The sequence below is a fragment of the Siphateles boraxobius genome, unplaced genomic scaffold, assembly GCF_051911475.1.
Source record: "Siphateles boraxobius isolate OS27281-9 unplaced genomic scaffold, OSU_SipBor_1 262, whole genome shotgun sequence".
Classification (NCBI taxonomy): Eukaryota; Metazoa; Chordata; class Actinopteri; order Cypriniformes; family Leuciscidae; genus Siphateles; species Siphateles boraxobius.
The window spans coordinates 215,001-227,500 of NW_027508879.1; the positions used below are offsets into that span (position 1 = coordinate 215,001).

The window sequence follows — 12,500 nt, forward strand, 5'->3', positions numbered from 1 at the left end:
TGCGAGAGACTGTGCTGTATCCTGAATAAAGGTCCGTTCACACCAAGGACGATATCAAGATAACGATGAAGATATAGTTGTAAAAATCGTTCTCAATAGCTATAACGATAACGATATAACTTAGCGAAACGATTTCGTTGGGATCACTTTCGGAACTATTTTTCCTCCTGGTGTTGAACGATAAAACGTTCAATCAAAATCCATTCTAATTTAAAGGCTCGCGACATGAGAGAAGTTAATCGCCGAGGTCCAGAAAAAAAGTCAAACCCCCTTTTTAGAAAGAAAATGGATATGGAAAAAACAATCGTTCATACCTTCTGAATAAATGGTGATATTTCACTATATTGACTACAGCTAACTTCACAGTTAGATCATTACACTAACTTCACTCAAAACATAGCATGCTGAGGACATCTGCTGGCTAAAGCGTGTAAATGCAACAAGAACAGCAAAAACATATTCAGTGACGCTGTACACACTTCTAAACCGCAGCATGTGAGCTTAGAATAAACACACCGTTATCGTTCGTTAGTTCGGACGCAAATATAGTTATTGTTATAGTTATCTTCATAGTTATATTCTTGGTGTCCATGCCCTTCAGCCGTGACTTATTCACGATACAACACTAGCCCTCCAGTATCTTATTGATTATTTATTCATTAAATAAAATCCCCTTATCCGCTGGAAAAAATAGTCCCACCCTGACCGTGAACAACAACAGAAGTTACATTATTTCGCCACTAGATGGCGGCAAAGACCGTCTTTATGAGCGAGTCAGTCAGTAGAAAAGAACTGAAACTTGTGAACACGGAGAAGACTCAACTGTCAAATGACTAGCGTGTCAGGGAACGGGAAAAACAAGATATCCCTGCGGACATTCAAACGGATTTTCTTATTAAGAATATATGACTGATCTGAAGGAAAATGCTCTCGATCTACTCTATAAGCTTATCAATAAGAACTATTATGTTTAAGTTGCCGAGAGTGGTTGCGTAGTGATACATAGGACCGTTGGGTGAAGCGGTAATAGAACACTCAGAATGAAGGACTGGCACTAACCGTTTTATAAATATAAAAAATTCTTCCTTCGAGCCGGATTCGAACCAGCGACCTAAGGATTTCAGTGAATCACCTCTACAGTCCTCCGCTCTACCAACTGAGCTATCGAAGGGATTGAAAACACACTGAATGGTATCAACTATGAATTTACATCATAACCACATACTCGGGTTCACATACTCGAATTTATCCACAAACAAATGATATATGATGTTAATTTTATGCTACCATACTTTCTTCACCAAATTATTGTATTTATACACCCAAACAGAAGCATTTATGTTCCATCCCAATGAAAATTGAAACAAAACAAATGGAAAAAGTAGACCTGAACAGCATTGGTTGATTTATTTATAAATCATTTACAAAGTAACAAATCCGCTGATCTTACAGAACACACACCAGATTCAAACTTTCAATAATATGTTAATCTGAAACAGAACTGAACCTCTGGCAAATCCCAAAAGGGCTAAAACCAGAGGGTTTATGTTTGATTTGCAATCTACCACATGAGGTTCAGTCGAGGACGCTTTTGTTGCTTCATATGGTACAGAAACAGTAAATCATCCAATCACATTAATATTCAGTGTTCAAGTAAAGAGCTCAGCCAGCAGCAGTAGTCATTAGTGATCCATCTCTGTCCTTCACCACAGACATGTTTCATTCGAAACAAGAGGCGATCACTGGTTTACTACACAGACACACACAGCGCTATCAATATCGTGTGTGTGTGTGTGTGTGTCTGTGTAGAAAACAGCCTCTTTTCAACTCCATCTGGATTGGCAACTTTGTGTAAAATAAACACCAAGAAAAACATCTGCATAAAAGACAGAACTGTCAGTACAACAGATATAAAATCTCATGCAAATTGACAAAAAAAGCAACAGAAAAAAAGGAGGTGAAGAAACGTCTGTTTAAAAATGTGCACATCGTGACAGGAGCTCCTGCGCTCGGCTCTTGATGGCAGTCGTGGCGTCTTGCAGGTAAAGCCAGGTGCTGTTCGTGAAGGATCTCACGTGATCCTGTAAGCAGTGCAGAGAAACCTCGCCACTACAGACACAAAACACATCGCATGTATTCAATTAATAACACTGTTACTTTGTATATGTACATTTCTGAAATACATAACTTAGACTGTTGCCTCTGATAACAGATCACTCTAAACTGTAATGTGGACTCATGCACTTTCTGTAAAGCTGCTTTGAAATGATGTGTATTGTGAAAAGCGCTGTACAAATAAACGTGAATTTAATCGCAAAACTCATTAACATAAGGCCGCCCACATTCACACATCAACACCTGTTACTCAATTCATATGCGAAGACGTTAGCCAATCATAACAGGTTATTTGCATATGAAAGTTCAAAAGGGGTCATTCAATTTAATATATATATTAGGGCTGTCAATCAATTGAAATATTTTAATATAATTAAGTAAAAAGCAGACAATATTGTGCCAAAAATAACACAATATTAACTTATTATTTATTGAGATGTTGTATAAAATCAATATCACATTTGAACTCGGGATTTTCGGGACAGAAACAGCACTCGTGTGATATTGCTTGAGTTTCTTCTGGGAACGAACATGTCACGAAATTCCTCATTATAATAATTAATACGCAGATATAAGGGGCGGGGCCTGGGTGAGTTAGTTAGTAGTGTGTTAAACTGGCGGTTACGGTAAGGGGCGGGACATTTCCCAAACACACTCGAAGCGCTCGACCAATCACAACACACTGATCCAGCCGACCAATCAGAGCACAGTGTGCTTTTCAAAAGGAGGGGCTTCATAGAGACAAGAAGTAAACAGAGCGTTACTGACAGACTGGGAAGAGAGGAGCCGCAACAATGGAGAATATGAGGAAAATAATCAACATTCAAGCAGGAAAACCTGTTCTAGTCGAGCCTGAAAACTGTGTGTGGTGTGTGTGTTTAGTGTTGATGACTGACTTGCAGGACTCCTGTAGGTTCTTCCAGGTGTGTTGCAGAGCGCTGGACAGATACTGCAGTGACGGGATGATGAAGTGCTCATGGATGTACAGCAGAAGCTCCTTCACGTGTTCGATGAACTGAAACACACTCTCTGGAGTGTTTGCATGGATCTGAGTGAGGAACGAACACACACACACACACACACACACAAAAATGAAATTCTAGGACTTTCAAGGTTTTCAAAAGGCTAACACTTTTTTCGGTTTTCAAATACTTCAATCAGAGATCTCACTTATCAAACAATATCTTTATTATCTTTCAAATTCTAAAAAAGATAAAACAAAATTAATATAATAAACAAAAATAAAACACCAATGGTACAATTAAAGTGCAGCAGATGCAATGGCTGATGAAACTTTAACCACTGAAAGGATGCTATAACAAAGATATTTCCTTATTCAAACTGATTAAAAAGGACTTGGTGAACAGAAAAGAGATATTTTCCAACATCTTACATGGTTTTGATGTTCTCTGTACTGTATTGATCTGTTCAACTAAAACACATTTTATGGTGATTAGGATGAAAGAGGAGGAGATGCTGGAGTACAGGATTTTGTTTAAATAAGAAGGAAATGTATAAAATCCAAATATATATACACCAGCCAAAAAAAATAAAAAATAAAAAAATAAAAAAAAATGAAGAAATATATAATATATAAGTTGCGAAAAAATGTATCTGGTTTATTTTTTCTTTTCGGCTAGCAGAAGTTCTGAACGGGCGGTAACTTAATTTAGTAGCCAAACTGGCCGGTGAGTGAAAAAGATCATTTCAAACCCTGATTATACGAATCGCAATTTTTAATCAGGAAAATTTTTATTCTAAATTGAGATTTTTCCCCCAACTCTTAAAAAACACCATTTTTTTTGCGTCAGAATAAAAGCGAGTGTGTAATTCTCACCCATTGTATCAGCCGTGGCACGTTCTCCTGCATCCACAGGAACAGTTGTGAGCTCTTCTGTGCGATGAAGGCGAACGCCACCTTCACCCGGTCCTGCCCGTCCTCCAGCATCGGCCCCACGGCCTCCACGCCAAGCGAGTAATAATGCGGCGTGTTCTCGGCCAACCAGCTGCAAGCACACGGACACTGGTGAGTCATGTGACCTCACACCCGTGAGTCATGTGACCTCACACCCGAGAGTCATGTGACCTCACACCCGAGAGTAGGGCTGCACGATGTGTCGTTTTAGCATCGATATCGCGATGTGCGCATCCACGATAGTCACATCGCAGGATGTTGCGATGTAGGCCTAAATCGTACAGTAGTTGATCCGTGATTCATGATCTGTACGGGCCAGCAGCTCCGGATTAATTGCAAAGTTTAACCATCATATAGTGAAAGTTTATCATTTGCATGTGTTTTTAAGTCCTGTCAGTTTAAACATCAAGCGTAAGAAGACTGGAACTTGCGCGTTGTTTTCTGTGAGCCGGGCAGATCAGTGGTCTTTCTCTTATTTCTGAGCTTGAACGAACACGAGAATTCAAAATAAAGTCAGAATGCCCTTCCTCCATTGAACAATTTTTGGCGACCGCCAAAGCGTATTTTTGTCCCGCCAAAGCCTTATTTGACCGGTGAGTGATAGATGACTGACTGCTGCGCAAAACTGAGAGAACGAGCAGAGAGAGAGAGCCCCGGTCGCGCGCGCACTCTCACCGTTTTCAAACTGTCTTGCTCTCTCACCCTCCCTCGCGCATATTAATGAATTGAGTTGACTGAATATCTTTGAGAATACACAATGGTAAAAGGTCGGAAGACCGAAGTTTCAGGTGAAGCATTCGGATATATTTTTTTCCTGAACTACCGCTGGTTGTGAATTGTGCTAAAAAAAATATTCTCTGAAAAGCGTTCCACACATTCAGATAAACCACACTTTCAATAAACAAAACAAAAAAAATCTATCCAGTGATGAAATGTTTTCTGTGTTGAGACCAATCTTGTGCGATGTCCTAACTGCCGGGATAATCACACAACGTGTGCCGTGGTCCGTTAATGACACCTCCAATTCGCGAACTAATGATTCATTTGAACCGATTCACTTTAATGAATGGTTAAAACAACTTATCTGTCCCACACTGAACTCACGAGATATAACAAATCGGAAACACTTTACAATAAGGTTCCATTTATTAAACTCTAGTTAACTACATTAGTTAATAGAATCTATGCAGATTTACTCCTTTACAAAATCACCCCAGTCATTCAGATGATTCATTCTTTCCAAAGAAAGCTATTTAAGTCATTGGGTGAAATTGTTTTCATATCGCAATATATATCGCAGAAAAATAAAATATCGCAATGTAATTTTTTCCAGATATCGTGCAGCCCTACCCGAGAGTCATGTGACCTCACACCCGAGAGTCATATGACCTCACACCCAGCGCAGTGGTGAGTCATGTGACCTCACACCCATGAGTCATGTGACCTCACACCCATGAGTCATGTGACCTCACACCCATGAGTCATGTGACCTCACACCCATGAGTCATGTGACCTCAAACTCATGAGTCATGTGACCTCACACCCAGAATCCACTCGTGACCTCCCACCCAGCACCCACTTGAGTCATGTGACCTCACACCCAGCACCCACTCGTGAGTCATGTGACCTCACACCCAGCACGCACACCCAGAATCCACTCGTGACCTCACACCCAGCACCCACTTGAGTCATGTGACCTCACACCCAGCACCCACTCGTGAGTCATGTGACCTCACACCCAGCACGCACACTCGTGAGTCATGTTACCTCACACCCAGCACGCACACCCAGAATCCACTCGTGACCTCACACCCAGCACCCACTTGAGTCATGTGACCTCACACCCAGCACCCACTCGTGTGAGTCATGTGACCTCACACCCAGCACGCACACCCAGAATCCACTCGTGACCTCACACCCAGCACCCACTTGAGTCATGTGACCTCACACCCAGCACCCACTCGTGAGTCATGTGACCTCACACCCAGCACGCAATGCAGATACAATGTGCTTATTGAAGTAATGAATACTTGTTTGTTAACAAATGATTATGACATTTAATATAATATCATCTCTGGCTCATTCTGACCTGACGCCCTGTTGGCCGTAATGTGACACTTTGCTCCAGGCCTGCTGGGATACGCCGGTGACCCCTGACCTCTCCAGGTACAGCGCTGTGGTGGAGTCTGTGAACGAGCCATGTGACCTGACATCATGCGCGATGAAGCCCGCCACGAACACCAGCGTCATCATCAGCACGCGCCACCAGGGGAAACCCTGACCGCTCATCTTCTGCTGCAGGGACTGATGGGTAAAATGGCGACACAGTATATCAACGTACACCATTACAGCTGTGTGTCGGGCAGGAGAAAGATCGTTCAAGTGCGCAGCGTAAAATAAATCGGTTCATTTTTGCACACCATATAATTATGCAGATTTGCCAGTGTATGTATGTGCGTGAGTGAGAGAGAGAGTGTGTATGTGCATGTGTGTATCTGCATGCGTGTATGCATGCATGTATTTAAGTGTGTAAGTATGCAAGTGTGTGTGTGTGTGAATATGTATGTGTGTGAATATGTATGTATGCGTGTGTCTGTATGCATGCATGTATGCATGTGCGTGTGTGTAAGCAAGTGTGTGTAAGTATGAGTGTGTGGGTGTGAATATGTATGTATGCGCGTGAGTGAGAGAGAGGGAGAGGGAGAGAGAGAGAGAGAGTGCGTGCGTGTATATGTGTCTTACAGTGCAGAGCGAGTTGCAGTCATGAATGTCGTGTGTGTTGGTGCTGGTCTGCAGCTCATCATTGGTCACTCTGAAGGACTGGATGGTGTCCTGGAGGTTTTTCTGCAACTAAACGACAACACATGACATGAGGACAGAGAGGAGCACGAGATGACGAGTCTGTGTCTGTGTGTGTGTGTGTGTGTGTGTGTGTGTGTGTGTGTGTGTGTGTGTGTGAGATGCGCTCTTACCTTCGGAGGAAGTGTTTTCCACGACTTCAGAAGGTGATTTAACAGCAGACTGAACACAGAAACAAAGCATTGAATAGGATGTTGAATTAAAAGCTCCTGATGTGTTAATAGTTAAGGGCAGCACTGCTCACGGTCACCTGGACTGAGGCAGGTGTTTGGTGTATAACTGCCTCCAGACGCTCAAACTCTGGCCGTCGACGGTCAAACACTCGGTCAGGCTTCGGAGGAGCTGCGGACCAAAACAAACAGCAGCTTCATTCGTAACATGAATAACAGCACATCAATCAGAGAAAACAGACGGAATTACAGAATCCAGCCAGAAAAATAGAATTGCCTGTAGAATGTCACAGAGTTTAGAAGAAAACTATCATCACATACACACGACAAAATAAAGTTGGATTTTACTTGAAGAAATTATGACAGGAATATATTGCTATTGTACAGTCGAATATACTTCTCAAAGAATACTATAGTTAAAAAACGCATAATTTAAAAAAATATATATATAACCTCAGTTGTGCAGCACTTTGTCTAAACAAATTTTAAAAAATTAAAAGAAATTGTTCAAAATTCATTTTTAAGATTAATTACAGTAATATTAAATTGTTAAAGTTTTATGCATTAATTTGATTTCATCAAAGTTTTAATTAAAACAGTAAACCTCTGTCATGTTGCACTTTGTTTGCCAAAAACAGTATTGAACATGTATTAAATCATAAAAAACACAGAATCCAGAAAAAAATAAAACAGACAACACAGCATTTCACTTCCACAGCATCCAGAAAATTAAAACTGACAAAATAATATTTCAGAAAAATATATATATATATATACACACGTTGTGTAGAAAATGAAAAAGAATGTGGGAACAAAATAAAATGGAGTTTAGGGGAAAAAATAAAATGGAAAGTGGAAGCTGGGAAAAAAAAAATTGGAATGTGTAAAAAAATACACTGAATTTAATAAGGCTCTAGTTGATGTGTCGCACCTCTTTCTTCATGGCATCAGGGCAGTTCGGCGTCGCCCGGGACAGGAATGATGGGAAGTACGTGTGCAGTGTCGATTCGGGTTTCGCTCCGAACGCCAGAACCTTCAGTCGCGGATAAAGCCGACACAACTGCTCCTGCAGACTGAGAAACAACCAGCAGAAAACAATCAGCACACACACCTCAGCCGCCGCCTCAGAGAGACTCACTCGTAAAGTCTAGATGAGTCAGTGTATTTGAACAAGTCTCTTGAATGAATGATTCAATGACTCACTCGCAACATTAATGGAAGAATCAGCATGACTGAACAAATCTCTTGAATGAATGATTCAATGACTCACTCGCAACATTAATGGAAGAATCAGCATGATTGAACAAATCTCTTGAATGAATGATTCAATGACTCACTCGTAACATTAATGGAAGAATCAGCATGATTGAACAAGTCTCTTGAATGAATGATTCAATGACTCACTCGCAACATTAATGGAAGAATCAGCATGATTGAACAAATCTCTTGAATGAATTAATGATTCAATGCCTCACTCGTAACATTAACGGAAGAATCAGCATGATTGAACAAATCTCTTGAATGAATGATTCAATGACTCACTCGTAACATTAATGGAAGAATCAGCATGATTGAACAAATCTCTTGAATGAATGAATGATTCAATGACTCACTTGTAACATTAATGGAATAATCAGCATGATTGAACAAATCTCTTGAATGAATGATTGAATGACTCACTCGTGACATTAATGGAAGAATCAGCATGATTGAACAAGTCTCTTGAATGAATGATTCAATGACTCACTCACAACATTAATGGAAGAATCAGCATGATTGAACAAATCTCTTGAATGAATGAATGATACAATGCCTCACTCACAACATTAATGGAAGAATCAGCATGATTGAACAAATCTCTTGAATGAATGAATGATTCAATGACTCACTTGTAACATTAATGGAAGAATCAGCATGATTGAACAAATCTCTTGAATGAATGATTGAATGACTCACTCGTGACATTAATGGAAGAATCAGCATGATTGAACAAATCCCTTTAATGATTCAATGGCTCGCGTTAAGTGCCTTACCTTTGTGACAGAGCGTTTTTGGGCATGTAAGCAAAGTCCAGCAGCGGGAAGAACTCTTTCGGCCCCATGATCCCGAAACCTTTGGTCAGGTTGGCATGAAGCCTGAAACACGGATACAACAAACCCTGAGCTTCTGCTCAGATAGTCCAGGACTTCCAGATTGAAAGTAAAGATCTTGTAAAGACTTACGTGAGGAGTCGCTCCAGATAAGCGACGGCGTACGCAGAGAGTGCTTTCATCCCGAGGACGGGAAGCATAATTCCCAACCAAACTACAGGATAACAACAACAAACAGGTCATATCATGAAACGATCTGGACGTCAGAGCTGCACTTTTCTGGGTAAACTCAGGATCATGACTTTTTTAAAATCTGTTTGAACAAATGATTAAATGCCGTCAAGACTTCATTTGTTTCATTACTGGATGAATCAGTGTTTTTGAAAAAATCTCTTGATTAAACGATTCAATGACTCACTTGTACTCTTTACTTGTTTTAATGGATGAATCAGCATTATTGAACGAATCTCTTGAATGACTCATTTGTAGTCTTCACTTGTTTTATTAATGGATGAATCAGTATTTTTGAACAAATCTCTTGAATGATTCAATAACTCACTCGTAAAGTCTTCACTTGTTTCATTAATGGAAGAATCACCATTATTGAACAAATCTCTTGATTGTTAATTTTTTTTGTCATTGAATCATTTAGTCAATTGTCGACACCTACTGGTGTAACAAAGTGATCAAAACAAATTTTATTTGAAGCTTCAAGTTACTTTCAAAAGGCGATTTCCTCTATTTTGATCACTACCGATAGACAGAGACAATTTACGAATGAGATCATGTGGGTGTTTGAATTGAGATTACGATTTACGCACAGAATACTTAAAGGTACAGCAGCAGAAACAGTCCGTTCAATACTAGATAAAAACAGTGTTGGAAAAACGATAAATGGGAAAGTTGAGTGTATTTGGTGCAAGAAACGGATAAAACCGTGTTGAATATGAAACCTTTCAGAGGGCAATGAGGAAAACCAGGTTAAAGTTCACAAGTTTCAGTCTCGCTGGTCGTGTTCAGTCCCAAGAGAAAGTGCAGTTACACACATCAGCAGATATTTCTCAATGATTCCTCAACACCGCTCACCTCTGATGCCCTGGCCGAGGTCGTAGAAGCCCGCCTGACCCAGCGCCCACATGATGGTCAAACACGTGACGGGCCGGTTCTGATGCGAGCGCAGCAGCTCCAGGTGCTGTAAAGAGGTCACACACAGCTCATTAAACTACAAAAACACTTTCATTGCATGAAACGGTGTCATAAGAGCGACTATTAGTTGGCCAAAAAAAAACATATTTTGATTAAGCATTTTTTTTTTTACATGTGGTTGATTCAAAATCAATTCTCCAAGCCACAAATCAATTTTTTCCCATATTTATTTATCCATCACCCAGAAGTGAGTATTAGTTTTCCTCCACTGTTCATAGGCTTGCATGTTACAGATAAAGCGGTGAGATTTTATATTTGTTGTATCATAAACATAAAATAACCTGATCCTGTTTGATCAAGGCATGTGACTTGTCCAATTTTCAGCCCTGCATCAAAATCCTGTCTATTGATTGTATGAATTTGAAATATAGAGTTGGGTTCTGTTTTAATGTACCTAAAATAAAAACAGTTTAATATACACTTCATTTCTTTGTATTAATTAACCACTTGTAAACTTATGTTCACTGTTCTTTCTTCTTATTATAAATATAGGATTTGCATTAAATCTACATTCATTGAGTTAAATCGGGAATCAAAATCAAAAATCAAATTGAATCCATCAGAATGGATACCCAGCCCTATCAGTGACCCAGTTGAGGTTAATGATGGTGTATAGAGTTTAACTCACGTCGGCGAGGTTCAGCGTGGCGATTTTGGGTTTGTCCTGCATGACAGCTTGAATGCACATCCTGTAGCCATGCAGAGATTCACCTGTCAGAGCCGCAGAAACACACAATTACGCAATTATTAGCGCAGAGATAACCGCAATAAACGTGCAGTTTAAACTGATCACATTTTGCCATTCAAATAAGAGAAAATTAAACATTTAAAGGGGTTGCATGTAAGAATTTTCATGTATTAATTGCTTTTAGTATTGACAATGTGTCAACAAAACTTATAACGAAACTTTAAAAAAAGAAACCTTCCCAGACAGTCTATGAAAGCCTGTAGACTCATTTTTATTCAGTATAATAGGATGCACCGATATGTAACTTTTGGCCGATACCGATAATTCTTTATATTTGAAAGCCAAAAAACAATATATTGGCCAATCAATTTATGAGAGCCTGATTACAAAAACAAAAGCCATGTCCCACACACACACACACAATTATAATGATGTTCACATTATAATTTTATATAGCCGATATGACAGACTTGCATGTCTCACTTTACTGTATTTTCCTTTTTGAATTAATTCCAATCATATTTCAAGCAATTCAAATCCATAATGATGAACAGTGCGTCTGAAGTGTCTCAGCTGAAGGAAATAACACATTATTTATCGGCTTTAATTTATATCTGTAACATTTTCTAATTGGGCCGATAACGATCAAAGTCGATATATTAACATATATCAGCTGATACCGATATGGCGGATGATATATTGTGCATCCCTAATAATATATATATATCATTAAACAATGATTTGTATGACAGTTAATCGTCAGCACAAAATTCACGATTGATTAGGTCTAGCAAGAACATCATTATTCCTGGAACTGAGACACACTGACTCACACATCTAATACACAACACAGCAACTGTGTAAGACAAACACACATGGAGACTGGGGAACAAATGGCCGAAACCACATGACCACTAAATACAAAACAGACCGAACGACCAGTCCGAGAGTGCCGTGTAAATGAACGTGAGTCGACTCACTTGGCTGTCGGTCCTGTTCTCGTATCATGGTGAACACGCAGTGGTCGAAGAACTCGGGCAGTGTGTCGGAACATTTACCCAGCAGGTTTTTAATAATACCCTTCAGCTCCTTCCCAGCAAGGCAGTATGGGTAATCTAGACACACAAACACAGCATTAGACCAGATCAAAAACACAGTTTTCCTGCAGGACACAGATTAAACACTGGAGTCTTGTGACATTCAGAGGGTGACGCTGGGTTTGGTTCAAAAAGTCACATTGCTTTTTTTTTTTTTAAATGGGTATATGTAAGAATTTTCTTGTATTAATCGCTTTTTTTATTGCTAGTGTGAACCGCTTGTAACGGAAATTTAAAGGATTAGTTCATTTCAGAAATAAAATCTGAAAATTTACTCACACACGTCATCCAACACGTCACAAGTCGAAAAGAAATGAAGTGTTTTTTTTAGGAAAACATTCCAGGATTTTCTCCATATAG

General features: G+C 39.7%; 2 protein-coding genes and 1 non-coding gene across 3 annotated transcripts in view; all 3 read right to left on the reverse strand.

Annotated features, from left to right (window-relative positions):
* Positions 1-398, reverse strand: part of LOC143752327 (cytosolic carboxypeptidase-like protein 5) — a 29,524-nt gene extending 29,126 nt beyond the window's left edge. The window contains exon 1 of the mRNA XM_077245473.1: positions 315-398. The gene's annotated coding sequence lies outside the window, so the exon portion shown is untranslated. The remainder of the gene's footprint in view (positions 1-314) is intronic.
* Positions 399-1,083: 685 nt separating this feature from the next.
* On the reverse strand, positions 1,084-1,171 carry trnay-gua (transfer RNA tyrosine (anticodon GUA)). Its single transcript is given in 2 exon segments — positions 1,084-1,119; positions 1,135-1,171. It is a non-coding gene; the product is annotated as a tRNA-Tyr (tRNA).
* Positions 1,172-1,384: 213 nt separating this feature from the next.
* The window catches only part of LOC143752332 (transmembrane protein 214-B-like), a 17,086-nt gene continuing 5,970 nt past the window's right edge, over positions 1,385-12,500 (reverse strand). The window contains exons 4-16 of the mRNA XM_077245485.1: positions 12,024-12,158; positions 10,984-11,066; positions 10,236-10,341; positions 9,282-9,363; positions 9,093-9,194; positions 7,991-8,132; positions 7,140-7,231; positions 7,003-7,051; positions 6,773-6,880; positions 6,120-6,334; positions 3,953-4,121; positions 3,012-3,163; positions 1,385-2,109 (exon numbers count right to left, since the gene is read on the reverse strand). Of these exons, the coding sequence (XP_077101600.1) occupies positions 1,974-2,109; positions 3,012-3,163; positions 3,953-4,121; positions 6,120-6,334; positions 6,773-6,880; positions 7,003-7,051; positions 7,140-7,231; positions 7,991-8,132; positions 9,093-9,194; positions 9,282-9,363; positions 10,236-10,341; positions 10,984-11,066; positions 12,024-12,158 (1,571 nt within the window). The 3' untranslated portion in view covers positions 1,385-1,973. The remainder of the gene's footprint in view (positions 2,110-3,011; positions 3,164-3,952; positions 4,122-6,119; positions 6,335-6,772; positions 6,881-7,002; positions 7,052-7,139; positions 7,232-7,990; positions 8,133-9,092; positions 9,195-9,281; positions 9,364-10,235; positions 10,342-10,983; positions 11,067-12,023; positions 12,159-12,500) is intronic.